A 23915-nucleotide genomic window follows, 5' to 3' on the forward strand; every position below is an offset into this window, starting at 1 on the left:
TGCTGGGGACTCAGTAAGGACCATGGGGAATAGACGGGCTCCGCAGGAGACTGGGCACACTATAAGAAAGATTTGGTACTACCTGGTGTGCACTGGCTCCTCCCTCTATGCCCCTCCTCCAGACCTCAGTTAGATTTCTGTGCCCGGCCGAGCTGGATGCACACTAGGGGCTCTCCTGAGCTCCTAGAAAGAAAGTATATGTTAGGTTTTTTATTTTACAGTGAGACCTGCTGGCAACAGGCTCACTGCAACGAGGGACTAAGGGGAGAAGAAGCGAACCTACCTGCTTGCAGCTAGCTTGGGCTTCTTAGGCTACTGGACACCATTAGCTCCAGAGGGATCGACCGCAAGACCCGTCCTTGGTGTTCGTTCCCGGAGCTGCGCCGCCGTCCCCCTTACAGAGCCAGAAGCAAGAAGATGGTCCGGAAAATCGGCGGCAGAAGACTTCAGTCTTCACCAAGGTAGCGCACAGCACTGCAGCTGTGCGCCATTGCTCCTCATACACACTTCACACTCCGGTCACTGAGGGTGCAGGGCGCTGGGGGGGGGCGCCCTGAGCAGCAATAAAATCACCTTGGCTGGCAAAATAACCACAATATATAGCCCCAGAGGCTATGTATGTGGTAATTACCCCTGCCAGAATACAGCAAAAAGCGGGAGAAAAGTCAGCCGAAAAAGGGGCGGAGCCATCTCCCTCAGCACACTGGCGCCATTTCTCCCTCACAGTTCCGCTGGAAGGAAGCTCCCTGACTCTCCCCTGCAGTCTACACTACAGAAAAGGGTAAAAAAGAGAGGGGGGGCACAAATTTGAGGCGCAGTAAATATTATAGCAGCTATAGGGGACATAATTCAGTTAGTCCCTGCATTATATAGCGCTCTGGTGTGTGCTGGCATACTCTCTCTCTGTCTCCCCAAAGGGCTTTTGTGGGGTCCTGTCTCCTTTAAGAGCATTCCCTGTGTGTGTGTGCGTGCGGTGTGTCGGTACGGCTGTGTCGACATGTTTGATGAGACTTATGTGGAGGCGGAGCAGATGCCTATAAATGTGATGTCACCCCCTGCGGGGCAGACACCCGAGTGGATGGACTTATGGAAGGAATTACGTGCAAGTGTCGACTCCTTACATAAAAAATTTGACGACATGCCAAATGCGGGACAGCCGGCTTCTCAGCTCGTGCCTGCCCAGGCATTTCAAAGGCCATCAGGGGCTCTAAAACGCCCACTACCTCAGATGGCAGACACAGATGTCGACACAGATACTGATACCAGTGTCGACGACGATGAGTCAAATTTAATGTCCACTAGGGCCATTTGTTGCATGATTGAGGCAATGAAAGAGGTTTTACACATTTCTGATATAAACCCAGGTACCTCAAAAAAGGGTATTATGTTTGGGGAGAAAAAACTGCCAATAGTTTTTCCCCCATCTGAAGAATTAAATGAAGTGTGTGAAGAAGCGTGGGCTTTCCCTGATAAAAAATTGGTGATTTCAAAAAAATTACTAATGGCGTTCCCTTTCTCGCCAGAGGATAGGTCACGTTGGGAAACTCCCCCTAGGGTGGATAAAGCGCTCACACGTTTGTCTAAAAAGGTGGCACTACCGTCTCTGGATACGGCCGCCCTAAAGGAACCTGCTGATAGAAAGCAGGAGGCTATCCTAAAGTCTATATATACACACACTGGTGTTATACTGAGATCAGCTATTGCTTCAGCGTGGATGTGCAGTGCTGCTGCTGCTGCTTGGTCAGATTCCCTGTCAGAAAATATTGACACCCTGGACAGGGACACTATATTGCTAACCGTAGAGCATATAAAAGACTCAGTCTTGTACATGAGAGATGCACAGAGGGAGATCTGCCGGCTGGCATCTAGAATAAGTGCATTGTCCATTTCTGCTAGGAGAGGCTTATGGACTCGGCAGTGGACAGGGGATGCAGATTCTAAAAGGCACATGGAAGTTTTGCCTTATAAGGGTGAGGAGTTATTCGGGGATGGTCTCTCAGACCTTGTTTCCACAGCAACAGCTGGGAAGTCAGCATTTTTGCCCCATGTCCCCTCACAACCTAAGAAAGCGCCGTATTATCAGGTACAGTCCTTTCGACCCCAGAAAAACAGGCGGGGAAAAGGCGGGTCCTTTTTGTCTAGAGGCAGAGGAAGGGGAAAAAAGCTGCACCACGCAGCAGGTTCCCAGGAACAAAAGTCCTCCCCCGCTTCTTCCAAATCCGCCGCATGACGGTGGGGCTCCACAGGCGGAGCCAGGTACGGTGGGGGGCCGCCTCAAAAATTTCAGCGATCAGTGGGTTCGCTCACGGGTGGATCCCTGGATACTTTAAGTAGTATCTCAGGGGTACAAGCTGGAATTCGAGGCGCCTCCCTCCCGCCGTTTCCTCAAATCGGCCTTACTGACAACTCCCTCGGGCAGGGAGGCTGTGCTAGAGGCAATTCACAAGCTGTATTCCCAGCAGGTGATAATCAAGGTGCCCCTACTTCAACAAGGACGGGGTTACTATTCCACACTGTTTGTGGTACCGAAACCGGACGGTTCGATGAGACCCATTTTAAATTTGAAATCCTTGAACACATACATAAAAAGATTCAAGTTCAAGATGGAATCGCTCAGGGCGGTTATTGCAAGCCTGGACGAGGGGGATTACATAGTATCCCTGGACATCAAGGATGCTTACCTGCATGTCCCAATTTACCTTCCTCACCAGGAGTACCTCAGATTTGTTGTACAGGATTGCCATTACCAATTCCAGACACTACCGTTTGGACTGTCCACGGCACCGAGGGTGTTTACCAAGGTAATGGCAGAAATGATGATACTCCTTCGAAAAAAGGGAGTTTTAATTATCCCGTACTCGGACGATCTCCTAATAAAGGCGAGGTCCAGGGAGCAGTTACTGGTCGGAGTGGCACTATCTCGGGAAGTGCTACAACAGCATGGCTGGATTCTAAACATTCCAAAGTCACAACTGGTTCCTTCCACACGCTTACTGTTCCTGGGGATGATTCTGGTCACAGAACAGAAAAAAGTTTCTCCCGCAGGAGAAAGCCAAGGAGCTGTCATTTCTAGTCAGAGACCTCCTAAAACCAAAACGGGTATCGGTGCATCACTGCACACGAGTCCTGGGAAAAATGGTGGCTTCGTACGAAGCAATTCCATTCGGCAGGTTCCATGCAAGGGCCTTCCAGTGGGACCTCTTGGACAAGTGGTCGGGATTGCATCTTCAGATGCATCAACTGATAACCCTGTCTCCAAGGACCAGGGTGTCTCTACTGTGGTGGCTGCAGAGTGCTCATCTTCTAGAGGGCCGCAGATTCGGCATACAGGACTGGGTCCTGGTGACCACGGATGCCAGCCTTCGGGGCTGGGGTGCAGTCACACAGGGAAGAAATTTCCAGGGACTTTGGTCAAGTCAGGAGTCGTCCCTACACATAAACATTCTGGAACTGAGGGCCATTTACAATGCCCTAAGTCAGGCAAGGCCCCTGCTTCAAAACCAGCCGGTTCTGATCCAATCAGACAACATCACGGCAGTCGCCCATGTAAACCGACAGGGCGGCACAAGAAGCAGGGTGGCGATGGCAGAAGCCACAATGATTCTCCGATGGGCGGAAAATCACGTACTAGCACTGTCAGCAGTGTTCATTCCGGGAGTGGACAACTGGGAAGCAGACTTCCTCAGCAGACACGACCTACACCCGGGAGAGTGGGGACTTCATCCAGAAGTCTTCCTACTGTTGATAAACCGTTGGGAAAGGCCACAGGTGGACATGATGGCGTCCCGCCTCAACAAAAAACTAAAGAGATATTGCGCCAGGTCAAGGGACCCTCAGGCGATAGCTGTGGACGCTCTAGTGACACCGTGGGTGTACCAGTCGGTGTATGTGTTCCCTCCTCTGCCTCTCATACCAAAGGTACTGAGAATAATAAGGCGGCGAGGAGTAAGAACGATACTCGTGGTTCCGGATTGGCCAAGAAGAGCTTGGTACCCGGAACTTCAAGAAATGTTATCAGAGGACCCATGGCCTCTACTGCTCAGACAGGATCTGCTACAGCAGGGGCCCTGTCTGTTCCAAGACTTACCGCGGCTGCGTTTGACGGCATGGCGGTTGAATTCTGGATCCTAAAGGAAAAGGGCATTCCGGAGGAAGTCATTCCTACGCTGATAAAAGCCAGGAAAGAAGTAACCGCAAACCATTATCACCGCATTTGGCGAAAATATGTTGCGTGGTGTGAGGCCAGGAAGGCCCCTACAGAGGAATTTCAGCTGGGTCGTTTTCTGCACTTCCTACAGTCAGGAGTGACTATGGGCCTAAAATTGGGTTCCATTAAGGTCCAGATTTCGGCTCTGTCGATTTTCTTCCAGAAAGAACTGGCTTCACTGCCTGAAGTTCAGACTTTTGTAAAGGGAGTGCTTCATATTCAGCCCCCTTTTGTGCCTCCTGTGGCACCTTGGGATCTCAATGTGGTGTTGAGTTTCCTAAAATCACATTGGTTTGAACCACTTAAAACCGTGGATCTGAAATATCTCACGTGGAAAGTGGTCATGTTGTTGGCCTTGGCTTCGGCCAGGAGTGTGTCAGAATTGGCGGCTTTGTCATGTAAAAGCCCTTATCTGATTTTCCATATGGATAGGGCAGAATTGAGGACTTGTCCCCAGTTTCTCCCTAAGGTGGTATCAGCTTTTCACTTGAACCAACCTATTGTGGTGCCTGCGGCTACTAGGGACTTGGAGGATTCCAAGTTACTGGACGTAGTCAGTGCCTTGAAAATTTGTTTCCAGGACGGCTGGAGTCAGGAAAACTGACTCTTTTTATCCTGTATGCACCCAACAAAATAGGTGCTCCTGCTTCTAAGCAGACTATTGCTCGCTGGATTTGTAGCACAATTCAGCTGGCGCATTCTGCGGCTGGATTGCCGCATCATAAATCAGTGAAAGCCCATTCCACGAGGAAGGTGGGCTCATCTTGGGCGGCTGCCCGAGGGGTCTCGGCTTTACAACTTTGCCGAGCTGCAACTTGGTCAGGGGCAAACACGTTTGCTAAATTCTACAAATTTGATACCCTGGCTGAGGAGGACCTTGAGTTCTCTCATTCGGTGCTGCAGAGTCATCCGCACTCTCCCGCCCGTTTGGGAGCTTTGGTATAATCCCCATGGTCCTTACGGAGTCCCCAGCATCCACTAGGACGTCAGAGAAAATAAGAATTTACTCACCGGTAATTCTATTTCTCGTAGTCCGTAGTGGATGCTGGGCGCCCATCCCAAGTGCGGATTGTCTGCAATACTTGTGTACATATAGTTATTGCCTAACTAAAGGGTTATTGTTGAGCCATCTGTTGAGAGGCTCAGTTATATTTCATACTGTTAACTGGGTTTAATATCACGAGTTATACGGTGTGATTGGTGTGGCTGGTATGAGTCTTACCCGGGATTCAAAATCCTTCCTTATTGTGTCAGCTCTTCCGGGCACAGTATCCTAACTGAGGTCTGGAGGAAGGGCATAGAGGGAGGAGCCAGTGTACACCAGGTAGTACCAAATCTTTCTTATAGTGTGCCCAGTCTCCTGCGGAGCCCGTCTATTCCCCATGGTCCTTACGGAGTCCCCAGCATCCACTACGGACTACGAGAAATAGAATTACCGGTGAGAAAATTCTTATTTTTTCGGGTGTGGAATAGACCGATAAAAGTCCATATGTTGGCACCAGTCCCACACAGCGCCAACGAACTGGGACAACTGCTCTAGCAGCGTTATTCATGTGCCTTAATAAGTATTTCTTAGAGATAGGAATATCGGTATGGGAGAGTAACCAGAAATCAGGTCCCGAGGGGACAGGGAAGCCCAACACCTCAGCAGCTATCTTTTGAATTCATTCCCAAAATGGGACTATCGATAAACAGTCGCACCAAATGTGTGTCAGTGAGCCCAGTTCTGTGCCACATCTCCAACACATTGGAGACACCCCGGGACAGTGTTTATGGACAACAGTTGGGCAATGGTACCATCTAGATAAGTTTAAATTGGGTCTCCCCTACGTCCATACTGGTGGAGCAAGCGCTGGTTACTTGATACACCTTATTCCAATTCGCTGCTATCCCCGTAAGTAGAAAATCTCTGTCCCACTGCACTTGATAAGTCGTATTAGAGGGCAGGACCGCTGAGAAGAGAATTTGGTATATGTAGGAGATAGTATGAGTGAGAGATTGCGGTTGCAAACAAAGTTTCTCAAACATAGTCTGCTCTTTGACCCACGTGTCTAGTCTCCTGAAAGAGGAAATGAATTGTCGGGCCTGTATATAGAACCAATAATCCGATTTATGAAGGCCTGATTCCACTAACAATGTCTCAAAGAATTTGATGCGGCCCCCCCTGTAAAAAATCATATATCCTAGTGACCCCCGCCAACTTCCAAGAAGCAGTGGCCCTTTCCACAGTACCTGGTAGAAATGAGGGATTATGCACAATGGGAGTCAAATGGGATATTGGTGATGCAATATTAAGCTTAACCCGCAGCCTCTTCCACAACAGTTGAGTAGCACCCCCTCCATAAAGTCCCAGTCAATTCTGTCAAACGCCTTTTCCGCGTCAGTTGACAGAAGAACTAAGGGAATGTTATTTGTAGACACATACGAGATCAAGTCAATAACCTTTAATCATATTATCCCTAGCCTCATGCCCTGGAACAAAACCTACTTGGTCAGAGTGGATGAGGCTAGTGAGAAGGGGCTTCAGACGACCAGCCATTAATTTGGCATCGAGCTTAATATCTACGTTCAATAAAGATATAGGTCTATAACTGGACGCTGTACAAGGATCCTTTCCCTCTTTGGGAATTATGGTAATATGCGCAGAAAGAGACTAATCGGAGAACTGCGTCTGGGGGGAAACCGCATTACACGCCTTCAGGAGGAGGGGAACCAACTGTTCCTGAAAAGCCTTGTAATAAGTGATTGGGAATCCATCCGGTCCTGGACTTTTCCCACTAGGAAAAGGCCTCTCTTAATTCCTCAGCCGTGATGGGGAGTCAAGAGCGTGCATCACCGCCTCAGGGAGAGAAGGGTAATCAATATCGGCAAGGAACTGCGCAATATCTGCCTTATGAGACGCAGTGAGGGAGCCCGTACGGGCCCGAGTGAGATTATATAGTTCCGAGTAATACTCCTGGAAAATGGAGGCAATCTCCTCCTCCGTAGCATAAACAGTTCCAGAGGAATCCCTCAATTTTTGGATGCATGTCCGAGCTCTCTGTGCTCGGAGGGCCCTTGCCAGCATCTTTCCAGGCTTATTACCCCATCTAAAGTAGGTATGCCTGCACCTCCTATACGCCCTTTTCACCCCATCATTAAGTAAGGAATTCAGGGACGTTCTAGCATTTTGCAATTGAACAAAGATATCTGAGTCTCCAGAAGTTTTATTGGCTATCTCCAAAGATTTAATTTTAGTCAAAAAGGCTTCTCTGCATTCTAATTTCTGTTTTTTGAGATGCGTTCCCAGCTGGATACTATGGCCACGTACTACACGTTTATGGGCTTCCCAGATCGTGATGGGAGAAACATCGGCCGTGACATTGGATGCAACATAATCCTCTATAAAACCCATTAGTTGAGCTTTACAGTGAGAGTCGGTCAGGAGTTGCTCATTTAATCTCCAATGCCACTGTCGAGGCCTTGCACCAGCGGTGTACAAAGTGACGGTAATCGGGGCATGATCCGAACATGTAATCTGGCCATTGGTGGCCTCAAGTAGGACATCTAACTGGGAGTGGTTTATACAGAAATAGTCAATATGAGAGTATGACCTTTTGAGTGGAGGAATAAAAAGTATAATCTCTCTCCGCAGGATGTAATAGCCTCTAGGAGTCAACTAGTTGGAATTTATGTAAAATCTCTCTAAACCTTCTCACTTCCTGTAATGAAGCTCGAGGAGCCCCGGTAGACGTGTCTAAGAGCGGTTCAAGAGCCCAATTGAAATCCCCACCAACAATCAGTACTCCTTCAATAAGAGATTCAATGTGTTCAAGGGATTTACGTAAAAAGTTAGTTTGACTAGTGTTAGGTACATACAGGTTGACAAGTGTATAGCGTTGACGAAATGGTTACCTTCACCAGTAGGCCTCGTCCATCACCAATCGAGACCACCTGTGTGTAACAGTTGGAGAAATTTTAGAGAAAAGAATGGCAACACCCTGGGTCTTAGCACCTGAAAAGTTGTTAAAATACCCAGTAGGGTAATACCTAGAAGACAAACGAGGAGCACAACCCTTTTTAAAGTGAGTCTCCTGTATAAAAGCTATATCTATTTTATCCATGTGTAAAGTATGTAACAGACTGGCGCGTTTCTCGGGCACATTAAGGCACTTTACGTTATTCAATAGTAGTTTAAGCTTAGCCATTAGAAAACCTTATAGGGACGTAACATTCAGAGAGAGTATCCCTCCCAGGCCGAGTGGACAGAAGAGAAAAGAAGACAAAGAGAAGAACAAACCCTGTAGAAGATGCCATGGAAATTCCGACTGGGTTCATAGTCGTCATATATACAACAGAGAAAAGAACGGGGGAGTTCAGGGGGGAAAAAGTGAGTAGTGACATCTAAACGTCCCCTATAAAAAGGGATCCTGAAATAACATTGCTAAGGTATATCTGGCACTCCAAACATTGGTAACATGTGAGAAAAATTTAGAACCTGTCGAAAAACTGGAGGGCAGTCCAAACTGTTAACATAAAAAATTTGCAAAGATAGCAGGGTGAGGAAGAGAACAATAAGGAGAAAGAGACAAATCTATCACCGCATAAAATGCAATGGTATAAAGTAAACGAGACTTAAATACATTCAAAAGGATTTGTAGTATGCACGTGGTTAACATCTACAGTAAACGTCAGTATGAGAACTGGTAATCCTTCCATTATGAGGAAGAACCAAGTACACAAACATAATAAGGATTCTTAGCAAAGTAGGGTGAGACCGTCTCAGGGGACATCAGCATCTTCCGTAACCTGAGAATTGCGCCTCCGCCTCCTGGAAGTACAAGGTGTTTGCCATCTCTCCCGTCTAGGTTGAGGCAGTGCTGATTAGAGAGATAGGTCTAACCAATTTGGCAAGGCAACTGAAGGAAGACCCAAGGCCTCACAAAATGGCGGGACATCCGCAGGCATCTGAACTGTGTGAGTAATACCATCATGGAGAACGATAACACTCAAGGGGTGCCCCAACCGGTATTTAAGATTTCTCTTGCGGAGCTCCTCAACAAGTGGGCGAAGTAGTCGACGTTGATGCAGGGTATTCCAAGAGAGGTCCTGAAATATTTGGATAGAGCTCCCATTGAAGTCAATTTCCTTGACTCTGCGTGCATGATCAATGACTTGTTCTTTGACGCTGAAGAAGTGTAAGCGACAAATAATGTCCCTAGGACGTTCTGAGGATAAACCCTTGGGACGCAGAGTCCTGTGAGCACGATCAAACTTGATCGCCTCATTAGGGTCCGACCCCAGTGCCTCATTAAAAATCTTCGTAAGTGCATCGACGATGCCGTCTTGTGGAACGTCTTCAGGCACGCTCCTGACCCGCAAATTATTGTGACGCCCCCGATTATCCAGATCATCAAGCCTCATTTGCATATCAATCAGGAGGCGGTTCTGACGGGCAATCATGGTATCAACATCAGACAATTTGGAGTCGACTGTATCCTTGTGCTCCTCAAGAGAGACCATGCGTCAAGTCAAGTCAGCTTGGAGAGAGTCCATCCGAATCTTGATCGCTTCCTGAATTCTCTGTTCTAGAGATTGCAAGTCATGTTGTAAATCATGCCTAGTAGGAAGGGTATGGAGGTGGGTCAATATTTCCATAATCTCTGGACTCCCCAATTGAGACTGTGATTGAATGGATGGAGAAAGGGTCTCCGGGGTACGTACACCCTCCGAGCCGTCAGAGGCCATTATAGGCGATGTACGTGACAAGGAAGTATGCGCAACAGGTGACAGGGCTCCGAAAAGGTGGTGTGAGGCAGCCGCAGGTGTAGATTTAGACTTGACTGGGGTGGCCGCAGCGGATTTATTAGCACGTCGTCTCGGCATAGTGCTAATAGAATGAAATTCTCTCATATCACAAGGTGGGAAAAAGGAAAAAGGCTGACATACGAGGAAGGGGATGTCACTCTTCATGTTCCCTCCATTAAAATGTGGACATATTCATGATGCAGCAGACATTGTAAGGCACACAGGGAACAAGGTGGAGAGCATAGTCTATCAGGCAGAGCAATATGAAAGGTATTCTATCATAGGATCTGAACAGTCTCCCTGTGAACACTATATAATAGAGCACCCAATCTGCAGAATATCCCTGCAAGCCCCTGTCAAGGGACTAGTAGGAGCGGAGCACAGCAGAGTCTGAAGGGAGGGAGGTAATGCAGGGAGATGAGGCAGCACAGCGTGGGTCCCCGTGAAGGAATGCAACAGGCTGTGAGACAGCAAAGGCTCCAGGGGCAAGCACCAGGGAGTGTGGGGGCCTTCCAGCTCCAAATTAAGGCTCCAAATTAGGCTCACCTTGCACGCTGGGAACATGCAGGGGATCCATCTGCGCACCAGGTCCCATCCAAAATGTCCGCCGGGCGTCCCGTGCTTCCGTCAGGGCGCCCAAGACTCCACAAATCCCCAGCAGAGGAAGCAGGCAGATGCAGCAGGAAATGTCTCCCTATGGCGTCCAGCAGCAGTACAGGCACCAGGAGGCTGAAGAGAGATCTGCGTCCCGATTCTGCGGCATTGGAGGCACGCGCTGGGCCGGAGGGACAATCGAGGCCCCGGTCTGGGGGCTGCTGGTAGGCCACAATCCGCAGGAGCTCCGGAACTTGCTCCCCGATTCCGTAGCTCACACCAGAGGGGTCAGGGGAGGCAGGGATGGTGCCAAAGATAGGAGAGGCACCCAGGGGAAGGAGGTTTTTGGGATTTAGTGCCACAGATTGCAGGAGCACACACAGGATATGTCTGCCTCCAGCAGCAGCCAGGCCATGCCCCAACAGGAGAGTTTTACCAAAATCTTTCACTTTCTGATTCTCACACCCTATTACATTTTCTCTGACGTCCTAGTGGATGCTGGGAACTCCGTAAGGACCATGGGGAATAGCGGGCTCCGAAGGAGGCTGGGCACTCTAGAAAGATCTTAGACTACCTGGTGTGCACTGGCTCCTCCCACCATGACCCTCCTCCAAGCCTCAGTTAGATTTCGTGCCCGGCCGAGGTTGGATGCACACTAGGGGCTCTCCTGAGCTCTTAGAAAGTAATAGTCTTAGATTTTTTTATTTTCAGTGAGACCTGCTGGCAACAGGCTCACTGCAGCGAGGGACTAAGGGGAGAAGAAGCGAACTCGCCTGCTTGCAGCCGGATTGGGCTTCTTAGGCTACTGGACACCATTAGCTCCAGAGGGATCGACCGCAGGCCCAGCCTTGATGTTCGGTCCCGGAGCCGCGCCGCCGTCCCCCTTACAGAGCCAGAAGCAAGAAGATGGTCCGGAAAATCGGCGGCATGAAGACTCTGTCTTCACCAAGGTAGCGCACAGCACTGCAGCTGTCGCCATTGCTCCTCTCACACACTTCACACTCCGGTCACTGAGGGTGCAGGGCGCTGGGGGGGGCGCCCTGAGGCAGCAATAAAAACACCTTGGCTGGCTAAAATACCTCAATATATAGCCCCAGGGGCTATATATGAGGTAAATACCCCTGCCAGAATTCCATAAAAAACGGGAAAATAGGCCGCGAAAAAGGGGCGGAGCCTATCTCCTCAGCACACTGGCGCCATTTTCCCTCCCAGCTCCGCTGGAAGGAAGCTCCCTAGCTCTCCCCTGCAGTCTACAAAAGGTTAATAAAGAGAGGGGGGGCACTAAATTTAGGCGCAGTATACATTATATATAAAAACAGCAGCTATAGGGGACATAACTCAGTTAGTCCCTGCATTATATAGCGCTCTGGTGTGTGCTGGCATACTCTCACTCTGTCCCCCCAAAGGGCTTTTGTGGGTCCTGTCCTCGTTTAGAGCATTCCCTGTGTGTCTGCGGTGTGTCGGTACGGCTGTGTCGACATGTTGAATGAGGAGGCTTATATGGTGACGGAACAGAGGCCGATATATGTGATGTCGCCCCCTGTGGGGCCGACACCAGAGTGGATGGATAGGTGAAAGGTATTAACCGACAGTGTCAACTCCTTACATAAAAGGGTGGATGACGTAACAGCTGTGGGACAGCCGGCTTCGCAGCCCGCGCCTGCCCAGGCGTCTCAAAGGCCATCAGGGGCTCAAAAACGCCCGCTCTCTCAGATGGCAGACACAGATGTCGACACGGAGTCTGACTCCAGTGTCGACAAGGTGGAGACATATACACAATCCACTAGGAACATCCGTGACTTGATCCCGGCAATAAAAAATGTGTTATACATTTCTGACTTTAACACAAGCACCTCTAAAAATGGGTTTTAGGTTTGGGGAGAAAAAACAGGCAGTGTTTTGTTCCCCCATCAGATGAATAAATGAAGTGTGTGAAAAGCGTGGGTTCCCCCGTTAAGAAACTGGTAATTTATAAAAAGTTACTGATGGCGTACCCTTTCCCGCCAGGAGGATAAGTTACGCTGGGAGATATCCCCTAGGGTGGATAAGGCGCTCACACGTTTGTCAAAAAAGGTGGCACTGCCGTCTTAGGATACGGCCACTTTAATAGGTACCTGTTGATAAAAAACAGGAGGCTATCCAGAAGTCTGTATTTACACACTCAGGTACTAGACTGAGACCTGCAGATAGTGCTGCTGCAGCGTGGTCGGTGACCCTGTCAAACAGGGATACTAGTTGGCAAACATAAAAACATATTAAAGACGTCGTCTTATATATGGGGGATGCACAGAGGGATATTTTGCCGGCTGGCATCCAAAATAAATGTAATGTCCATTCTGTCAGGAGGGTATTAGAGACCTGTCACTGGACAGGTGATGCTGACTTAAAAAGCGCATAGAGAGCCTTATAAGGGTGAGGAATTATTTGGGGATGGTCTCTGGGACCTCGTATCCACAGCAACTGCTGGGAAGAAATAATTTTACCTCCGGTTTCCTCACAGACAAAGGTACAGTCCTTTCGGCTTCAGAAAAGCAAGCGGGTCAAATGGCGCTTCCTTTCTGTACAGAGACAAGGGTAGAGGGAAAAAGCTGCACCAGTCAGCCTGTTCCCAGAATCAAGATTCTTCCCCCGCCTCCTGTGAGTCCACACCATGTCGCGGGTGCTCCACAGGTGTAGCCAGGTACGGTGGGGGGCCGTCTCAAAAATTTCAGCAATTAGTGGGCTCGCTCACAGGTGGATCCTTGTTTCTTTCAAGTAGTATTTCAGGGGTACAAGCTGGAATTCGAGATGTCTCCCCCCAGCCGTTTCCTAAAATATGCCTTGCTGACAACTCCTTCAGGCAGGGAGGCTGTGCTAGAGGCAATTAATAAGCGGTATTCCCAGCAGGTAATACTCAAGGTGCCCCTACTTCAACAAGGACGGGGTTACTATTCCACACGGGTTGGGGTACCGAAACCGCATGGTTCGGTGTGACCCATTTTATATTTAAAATCCTTGAACACATACATAAAAAAATTCAAGTTCAAGATGGAATCGCTCAGGGCGGTTATTGCAAGCCTGGACGATGGGGATTACATGGTCTCCCGGGACATCAAGGATGCTTACCTGCATGTCCCCATTTACCATCCTCGCCAGGAGTACCTCAGATTTGTGGTACAGGATTACCATTACCAAGTCCAGACACTGCCGTTTGGACTGTACATGGCACCGAGGGTGTTTTATCAAGGTAATGGCCGAAATGATGATACTCCTTCGAAAAAAGGGAGTTGTAATTATCCCGTACTTGGACAATCTCGTTAAAAGGGCGAGGTCCAAGGAGCAGTTGGTAGTCGGGGTAGCACTATTTTGGAAAGTGCTACAACAGCATGGTTGGATTCTAAACAGTCCAAAGTCACAGCTGGTTCCTATGACACGTCTACTGTTCCTGGGGATGGTTCTGGACATAAACCAGAAATAGTGTTTCTCCCGGAGGAGAAAGCCAAGGAGTTGTCATCTCTAGTCAGAGACCTCCTGAAGCCAAAATAGGTAGCGGTGCATCATTGCACGCGAGTCCTGGGAAAAATGGTAGCTTCCTACGAAGCAATCCCATTAGGCAGGTTCCATACAAGAACTTTTCAGGGGGACCTGTTGGACAAGTGGTCCGGATCGCATCTTCCGATGCATAGGCTGATAACCCTGTCTCCAAGGACCAGGGTATCTCTACTGTGGTGGCTGCAGAGTGCCCATCTTCAAGAGGGCCGCAGGTTCGGCATACAGGACTAGGTCCTAGTGACCATGGATTCCAGCCTTTGAGGCTGGGGGGCAGTCACACAGGGAAGAAACTTCCAGGGACTTTGGTCAAGTCAGGTTATTTCCCTACACATAAATATTCTGGACCTGAGGGCCATTTACAATGCCCTGAGGCCGGCAAGGCCTCTGCTTCAAAACCAGCCGGTACTGATCCAATCAGACAACATCACGGCAGTCGCCCATGTAAACCAACAGGGCGGCACAAGAAGCAGGATGGCGATGGCAGAAGCCACAAGGATTCTCTGATAGGCGGAAAATCATGTTTTAGCACTGTCAGCAGTGTTCATTCCCGGAGTGGACAACTGGGAAGCAGATCTTCTCAACAGACACGACCTCCACCCGGGAGAATGGGGACTTCCTCCAGAAGTCTTCCAATAGGATTGTACACCATTGGGGAAGGCCACAGGTGGACATGATGGCGTCCCGCCTCAACAAAAAGCTATAAAAGATATTACACCAGGTCAAGGGACCCTCAGGCGATAGCTATGGACGCTCTGGTAACACCGTGGGTGTACCAGTCGGTTTATGTGTTCTCCCCTCTGCCTCTCATACCAAAGGTACTGAGAATAATAAGAAGGCGAGGAGTAAGAACGATACTCGTGGATGGCCAAGAAGAGCTTGGTACCCAGAACTTCAAGAATTTATATCAGAGGACCCATGGCCTCTGCCACTCAGACAGGACCTGCGGCAGCAGGGGCCCTGTCTGTTCCAAGACTTACCGCGGCTGCATTTGACGGCATGGCGGTTGAACGCCGGATCCTGAAGGAAAAGGGCATTCCGGAGGAAGTCATTCCTACGCTTACTAAAGCCAGGAAAGAGGTTACAGCAACTCATTATCACCGCATATGGCGAAAATATGTTGCATGGTGTGAGGCCGAAGGGGCCCCAACAGAGGAATTTCAACTAGGTCGATTTCTGCATTTCCTGCAAGCAGGAGTGACTATGGGCCTTAAATTGGGTTCCATTAAGGTACAGATCTCGGCTCTGTCGATTTTCTTTCAAAAAGAACTAGCTTCAGTACCTGAAGTTCAGACATTTATAAAAGGAGTGCTGCATAGTCAGCCCCCGTTTGTGCCTCCTGTGGCACCTTGGGATCTCAACGTGGTGTTGAGTTTCTTAAAATCACATTGGTTTGAACCACTAAAAACCGTGGATCTGAAATATCTCACGTGGAAGGTGGTTATGTTATTGGCCTTGGCTTCTGCCAGGCGAGTATCAGAATTGGCGGCTTTGTCTTGTAAAAGCCCTTATTTGATTTTCCATATGGATAGGGCAGAATTGAGGACTCGTCCCCAGTTTCTCCCAAAGGTGGTGTCAGCGTTTCACCTGAACCAGCCTATTGTGGTGCCTGCGGCTACTAGGGACTTGGGGGACTCCAAGTTGCTAGACGTTGTCAGGGCACTGAAAATATATGTTTCCAGAACGGCTAGAGTCAGAAAATCTGACTCGCTGTTTATCCTATATGCACCTAACAAGCTGGGTGCTCCTGCTTCTAAGCAGACTATTGCTCGTTGGATTTGTAGTACAATTCAGCTTGCACATACTGTGGCAGGCCTGCCACAGCCAAAATCTGTCAATGCCCATTCCACAAGGAAGGTGGGCTCATCTTGGGCGGCTGTCCGAGGGGTCTCGGCTTTACAACTTTGCCGAGCAGCTACTTGGTCAGGGGCAAACACGTTTGCAAAATTCTACAAATTTGATACCCTGGCTGAGGAGGACCTAGAGTTCTCTCATTCGGTGCTGCAGAGTCATCCGCACTCTCCCGCCCGTTTGGGAGCTTTGGTATAATCCCCATGGTCCTTACGGAGTTCCCAGCATCCAATAGGACGTCAGAGAAAATAAGAATTTACTCACCGGTAATTCTATTTCTCGTAGTCCGTAGTGGATTCTGGGCGCCCATCCCAAGTGCGGTTTATCTGCAATACTTGTACATAGTTATTGTTAACTAAATCGGGTTATTGTTGAGCCATCTGTTGAGAGGCTCTATTGTTTCATACTGTTAACTGTGTTTCATATCATGAGTTGTACGGTGTGATTGGTGTGGCTGGTATGAGTCTTACCCGGGATTCAAAATCCTTCCTTATTGTGTACGCTCGTCCGGGCACAGTGCCTAACTGAGGCTTGGAGGAGGGTCATGGTGGGAGGAGCCAGTGCACACCAGGTAGTCTAAGATCTTTCTAGAGTGCCCAGCCTCCTTCGGAGCCCGCTATTCCCCATGGTCCTTACGGAGTTCCCAGCATCCACTACGGACTACGAGAAATAGAATTACCGGTGAGTAAATTCTTATTTTCCCCATAGTGTTCGTTTTTGTCCGGAACCAATTAAGCTACCAGTACATTTTTGGACTGTGGGAGGAAAGCGAAGTACCTGGAAGAAACCCATGCAGGTATGGTGAGAATATACAAACTCCACGCAGTGGTGGGAATCGAACCCACAACCGCAGTGCTGTGAGGCAGTAATGCTAACCTTTATACCATCCGTACTATCGCATTATGGAAAACATCATTGGATGTTCACACCTCTGCAAAATTGCTTGTTCCACTGCTCATCTCTACTTTATATTAATTTCTCTTACGTCCTTGGGGATACTGGGAATCCATTTAGTACCATGGGGTATAGACTGGTCCACTAGGAGCCTTGGGCACTTTAAGAATTTGATAGTGTGTGCTAGCTCCTCCCTCTATGCCCCTCCTACCAGACTCGGTTTAGACAATGTGCCCGGAGGAGCCAGTCACGTCACTGGAAGCTCCTGAAGAGTTTCCTGCATTTATTTTATCTGTTTGTTATTTTCAGGCAGGACTGGATGGCACCAGCCTGCCTGTTTTGTGGGACTTTGGGGGGGAAACGGGCCAACCTCTTGAAGGGTTAATGGTCCCGTTCCCCGCTGACAGGACACTAGCTCCTGAGGGAACTATTCGCAAGCCCCACCACAGCGAGCGTACATTCCTGCAGCACGCTGCCACCCCTAACAGCCAGAAGAAAGAGTGGTGAGTACTAAGCCGGCGTCCCGGTTAGCGGATTGCCGGTCATTATGGCGGCATGAGGGTACGGAGATGCACGGCTTTTACATGGGGCGGCTGGGTCTCCAGACTCAGTACACAGTGCAGACGCACGGCTTCTGAGGGTGTGAACTGTCTCCGTATACTATATGAGTACACTGTACCCAGACTGGCATTATAGACGTAAAAGGGGTCTGACTCCATTTTAGGCACAAAATTACCTCGGCCAGTATAAAAAAGTGCGGGAAGACAGCGTTCCATTGAAGGGGCGGGGCTTCACTATGAGCAGATCCAGCAGCTCACTAGTGCCATTTGCTCTCTACAGTGAACACAGATTCTGACTGACAGGGACGCGCAGCTCCTCCGGAGAGACTCCAGATTAGCTCAGCAGTACCAGGGTGTCATAGCAGGGGGGAGCAATTATTAATGTTCTGTGTCCCTAATCTAGGTACTTAGTCTGCGACCCTGCTAAGCTTGTCATTAGCAGTAAGGGCGCTGTGTGCTGGCTCAGTACTATCTTTGTGTCTCCCTGGAAGGGCTCTTTGTGGGTTAATTGTTTAACCAGTTCCTGTGTGTGTGCTGTCACAGTATGTCAGACAAAGAGTGTTTCATGTAAGGCACAGTGTTCCTCTTCTCCAGGGGGTTCACTGCTTTGTACTCAGTGTAGTGTACCTTCCCATGCTAGCAGGGCAGAGCAAGCTTGGCTGGACTCCATTAGGGGAATGATTTCCAATATTTCTACTAAATAGTCCCGCAATGAGAGAGAGACACAATACTTAAGACAATCGATGACTGAGTTTATGAAAAGAGACTTGGTACCCAAACCAGCGTCTCAGTCCCCTGCCATTTGTCCGCAAAAACGTACTTTGGCCCATATCCTGCAGTCTGACTCTGAGGATGAAGGGTCAGACATGGGGGAGGTGGACTCAGAGGTGTGGGAGGCTACTCTGTCACAGGGAATATAGGCTGTCATAGAAGCTTTCAGAGAAGTTCTGCATAACCCTGATAAGGAGACAGAGTAGACTGAGGAATCTTATTTTAATATAAAAAGAAATCCTCAGCCACATTTCCTGTGTCAAAGGAACTAAACACCCTGTTTTAAGAACACAAATCCTGATAAGAAATTTCAAATCCCTAAAAGGTTGATATCATCTTTTCCTTTTCCTTCTGAGGATAGGAAAAAATGAAAAAATCCACCGATAGTGGATGCATCAGTATCCAGGCTGTCAAGGAAAATTGTATTGCCGGTCCCGGGTGCAGCCTCCCTAAAAGACATGGCTGATTGTAGAATTGAGACTACACTCAAATCCTTGTATACAGCTGCTGGGGTGGCCCAGAGACCCACTATAGCATGTGGGTGGATTACGAACACCATCGCCAAATGGTCGGGTAACCTACCTGAGGGGTTAGATATTTTGCCTCAGGGGGAGATTATTTTACTCCTGCAACATATACAGGACTCTGCGAACTTTATGGTGGAAGCCATAAAAGAAATAGGCTTGCTTAATGCACACACCACTGCTATGGCAGTGTCAGCACGCAGAGGCTAATTTCTACACCAGTGGACTGCTGATGCAGACTCCAGGAAAGGCGTGGAAGGCCTACCCTTCACTGGAGAGGCCTTATTTGGAGATGCACTAGATAAATGGATCTCCAAAGCTACTGCGGGTAAGTTTACATATCTTCCTTCTGCAGCTCCCCCAGCCATGAAGACCTACTCAGGACCTAATGTACAGTCCTTTCGGACTGCCAAGTTTAAGGGCAAAACAGGAGGTTCTTCTACAGCCACCAGAGGCGCTAGAGGTAAACCACGCAAACCAGCAACTGCCGGTTCACAGGAACAGAGCTCAAGCTCTGCTTCCTCAAAGCCTGCAGCATGACGGCGAACCGCGATGCCTGGAAGACTGGTGGGCGGGTGGGAACCCGACTAAAATTTTTCAGTCGCATCTGGACAGGTTTGTGCCAGGATCCCTGGGTCATAGATTGTATTTCCCAGGGCTACAGACTGGAGTTTCAGGAGCTCCCACCTAGGATTCTTCAAAGCAGGCTTACCAGTTTTGCAAGAGGCAAGTATAACCTTACAGGACGCCATTCAAAAACTGGTACAGACTCTGGTCATTGTTCCGGTTCCACCTCATCTGCAAAACAAGGGATATTATTCCTTGTTTGTAGTACCTAAACCGGACGGTTCGGAAAGACTGATTTTGAACCTCAAGTCGTTGAACCCGTACTAGCGAGTGTTCAAATTCAAGATGGAGTCTCTGAGAGCGGTGATCTCAGTTCTGGAGGAGGCGGAATTCCTAGTGTCTCTGGATATTAAGAATGTGTACCTTCATATTCCGATCTGGCTGCCTCATCAGGCTTATCTAAGGTTTGCACTGCAGGACTGTCGCTACCAGTTCCAGGCCCTGCCATTTGGTCTCTCCACGGCACCGAAAGTGTTCGCCAAAGCAGTGGTGGAACTACCGGCATTGCAAGCAGTGCCTTGCACTGGGGCCCACCAATGTCAAGTGGCCCAAAGCCAGCGGCATTTAACCTCTTCAGTGGCATACCCGGAAAATTTCCGGGGTCAGCTGCGCTGTGCAGACTTGCAAACCTGGCATGCCAGTGTTCTCCTTCTCTCCCTCCTTACTCCGCTCGGCCGGCCCGGTAGATGCCACGATCGTGTTATTCTGGAAAACTCCGCCAGTTGAGCGGAGTACAGGGGAGAAGAGAGAGGATGGAAGGGGAGAGGATTATAGTGCTGGCGGGCTAGTGTCCACCAGCAAATGCTAGGGATGGCAATCGGTGGGTTATCCATCGATGGTCACTATCGGTGGATAACTTTGATGGTCAGTGGCCATCCCTAGCTACCCCTAGGCAACGAGCATGGATCCCAGAGCCTAAAACCCCTGGGAAAAAGCATGACGCATGTAAAACCCCTGTTCTGCTGCCTGCAACATCCTCCAGCATGACTGGTTTGGCAGTGGGTCAGTAATGGTGTGGGGTGGCATTTCTTTCGGGGGCCGCACAGCCCTCCATGTACTCGCCAGAGGTAGCCTGACTGCCATTAGGTACCGAGATGAGATCCTCAGACCCCTTGTGAGACCATATGCTGGTGCGGTTGGCCCTGGGTTCCTCCCAATGCAAGACAATGCTAGACCTCATGTTGCTGGAGTGTCAGCAGTTCCTGCAAGACGAAGGCATTGATGCTATGGACTGGCCCGCCTATTCCCCAGACCTGAATCCAATTGAGCACATCTGGGACATCATGTCTTGCTCCATCCACCAACGCCACATTGCACCACAGACTGTCCAGGAGTTGGCGGATGCTTTAGTCCAGGTCTGGGAGGAGATCCCTCAGGAGACCATCCGCCACCTCATCAGGAGCATGCCCAGGCATTGTAGGGAGGTCATACAGGCATGTGGAGGCCACACACACTACTGAGCCTCATTTTAACTTGTTTTAAGGACATTACATCAAAGTTGGATCAGCCTGTAGTGTGTATTTCCACTTTAATTTTGCGTGTGACTCCAAATCCAGACCTCCATGGGTTAATAAATTTGATTTCCATTGATAATTTTTGTGTGATCTTGTTGTCAGCACATTCAACTATGTAAAGAACAAAGTATTTAATAAGAATATTTCATTCATTCAGATCTAGGATGTGTTATTTTAGTGTTCCCTTTATTTCTCTGACGTCCTAGTGGATGCTGGGGACTCCGTAAGGACCATGGGGAATAGCGGCTCCGCAGGAGACTGGGCACAGCTAAGAAAGATTTAGGACTACCTGGTGTGCACTGGCTCCTCCCACTATGACCCTCCTCCAGACTTCAGTTAGAATCCTGTGCCCGGCTGAGCTGGATGCACACTAGGGGCTCTCTTGAGCTCCTAGAGAGAAAGTATATTTTAGTCAACAGACTCACTGCAGCGAGGGACTAAGGGGAGAAGAAGCGAACCTACCTAACTGGTGGTAGCTTGGGCTTCTTAGGCTACTGGACACCATTAGCTCCAGAGGGATCGACCGCATGGAACCGGCCATTGGTGTTCGGTCCCGGAGCCGCGCCGCCGGCCCCCTTACAGAGCCAGAAGCAAGAAGAATCCGGAAAATCGGCGGCAGAAGACATCAGTCTTCACCAAGGTAGCGCACAGCACTGCAGCTGTGCGCCATTGCTCCTCATACACACTTCACACTCCGGTCACTGAGGGTGCAGGGTGCTGGGGGGGGGGGCGCCCTGAGCAGCAATAAAAACACCTTGGCTGGCAAATATATCACAATATATAGCCCCAGAGGCTATATATGTGATAAATACCCCTGCCAGAATCCATAAAAAAGCGGGAGAAAAGTCCGCCGAAAAAGGGGCGGAGCTATCTCCCTCAGCACACTGGCGCCATTTCTCCCTCACAGCTCCGCTGGAAGGAAGCTCCCTGGCTTTCCCCTGCAGTCTACACTACAGAAAAGGGTAAAAAAGAGAGGGGGGGGGGCACTAAATTTAGGCGCAATATACATATAGCAGCTATAAGGGGATATAATTTAGTTAATCCCTGATTTATATAGCGCTCTGGTGTGTGCTGGCATACTCTCTCTCTCTGTCTCCCCAAAGGGCTTTGTGGGGTCCTGTCTTCTGTTAGAGCATTCACTGTGTGTGTGCGGTGTGTCGGTACGGCTGTGTTGACATGTTTGATGAGGAGACTTATGTGGAGGAGGAGCAGGTGCCTATAAATGTGTTGTCACCCCCTGCGGGGCAGACACCGGAGTGGATGGACTTGTGGAAGGAATTACGCGAAAGTGTCGACTCCTTACATAAAAAATTTGACGACATGCCAAATGCGGGGCAGCCGGCTTCTCAGCCCGTGCCTGCCCAGATGTCTCAAAAGTCATCAGGGGCTCTAAAACGCCCGCTACCTCAGATGGCAGACACAGATGTCGACACGGATACTGATACCAGTGTCGACGACGAAGAGACTAATGTAATGTCCAATAGGGCCACTCGTTATATGATTGAGGCAATGAAAAATGTTTTACACATTTCTGAGGTGACCCCAGGTACCACAAAAAAGGGTATTATGTTTGGGGAGAAAAAACTACCAGTAGTTTTTTCCCCTTCTGAAGAATTGAATGAAGTGTGTGAACTAGCGTGGGCTTCCCCCGATAAAAAATTGGTAATTTCAAAAAATTACTAATGGCGTACCCTTTCCCGCCAGAGGATAGGTCACGTTGGGAAACACCCCCTAGGGTGGATAAAGCACTTACGCGCTTATCAAAAAAGGTGGCACTGCAGTCCCAGGGTACGGCCACCCTAAAGGAACCTGCTGACAGAAAGCAGGAGGCTCTCCAGAAAGCTATATATACACACACTGGTATTCTACTGAGACCAGCTATTGCCTCAGCATGGATGTGCAGTGCTGCAGCTGCATGGTCAGACTCCCTGTCAGAAAACATTGACACCCTAGACAGGGACACTATATTGCTAAACGTAGAGCATATTAAAGACACTGTCTTTTACATAAGAGATGCACAGAGGGATATTTGCCGGCTGGCATCAAAAATAAGTGCACTGTCCTTTTGTGCCAGGAGAGGGCTATGGACCCGGCAGTGGACAGGTGATGCAGATTCTAAAAGGCACATGGAAGTTTTGCCTTATAAGGGTGAGGAGTTGTTCGGGGATGGTCTTTCGGACTTGGTGTCCACAGCAACAGCTGGGAAGTCAGCATTTTTGCCACATGTCCCCACACAACCAAAGAGAGCACCGTATTATCAGGTGCAGTCCTTTCGCCCCCAAAAGAGCAGACGGGGTAGAGGCGCGTCCTTTCTGCCCAGAGGCAGAGGTAGGGGAAAAAAGCTGCAGCATACAGCCTCTTCCCAGGAACAAAAGTCCTCCCCCGCTTCTTCTGCTAAGTCCGCCGCATGACGCTGGGGCTCAGCAGGCGGAGCCAGGTACGGTGGGGGGCCGTCTCAAAAACTTCAGCAATCAGTGGGCTCGCTCACAGGTAGATCCCTGGATCCTTCAAGTGGTATCTCAGGGGTACAGGCTGGAATTCGAGACATCCCCCCCCCCCCCCCGCCGTTTCCTCAAATCTGCCTTACCAACGACTCCTTCAGAAAGGGAGGCTGTGTTAGAGGCAATTCACAAGCTGTATTCCCAGCAGGTGATAGTCAAGGTGCCCCTACTTCAACAAGGACGGGGTTACTATTCCACAATGTTTGTGGTACCGAAACCGGACGGTTCGGTGAGACCCATTTTAAATTTGAAATCCTTGAACACATATTTAAGAAAATTCAAGTTCAAGATGGAATCGCTCAGGGCGGTTATTGCAAGCCTGGAAGAGGGAGATTACATGGTATCTCTGGACATCAAGGATGCTTACCTGCATGTCCCCATTTACCATCCTCACCAGGAGTATCTCAGATTTGTGGTACAGGATTGTCATTACCAATTCCAGACGTTGCCGTTCGGCCTGTCCACGGCACCGAGGGTATTTACCAAGGTAATGGCCGAAATGATGATACTCCTTCGGAAAAAGGGAGTTTTAATTATCCCATACTTGGACGATCTCC

General features: G+C 49.3%; 1 protein-coding gene across 11 annotated transcripts in view; it reads left to right on the forward strand.

Annotated features, from left to right (window-relative positions):
* Positions 1–23915, forward strand: part of LOC134980775 (protein SIX6OS1-like) — a 987982-nt gene that overhangs the window by 94428 nt on the left and 869639 nt on the right. For 2 of the 11 annotated variants that reach the window (XM_063947742.1, XM_063947731.1), the window contains exon 3: positions 16676–16763. The exons of the other annotated variants lie outside the window; for them this stretch is intronic. Coding sequence is in view for 1 of the 2 variants with exons in the window: in XM_063947731.1 (XP_063803801.1) it covers positions 16758–16763 (6 nt within the window). In the remaining variant the exon portion in view is untranslated. The remainder of the gene's footprint in view (positions 1–16675; positions 16764–23915) is intronic. 11 annotated transcript variants of the gene reach the window in all.

The sequence above is a fragment of the Pseudophryne corroboree genome, chromosome 12 (assembly GCF_028390025.1).
Source record: "Pseudophryne corroboree isolate aPseCor3 chromosome 12, aPseCor3.hap2, whole genome shotgun sequence".
NCBI classification, from domain to species: Eukaryota; Metazoa; Chordata; class Amphibia; order Anura; family Myobatrachidae; genus Pseudophryne; species Pseudophryne corroboree.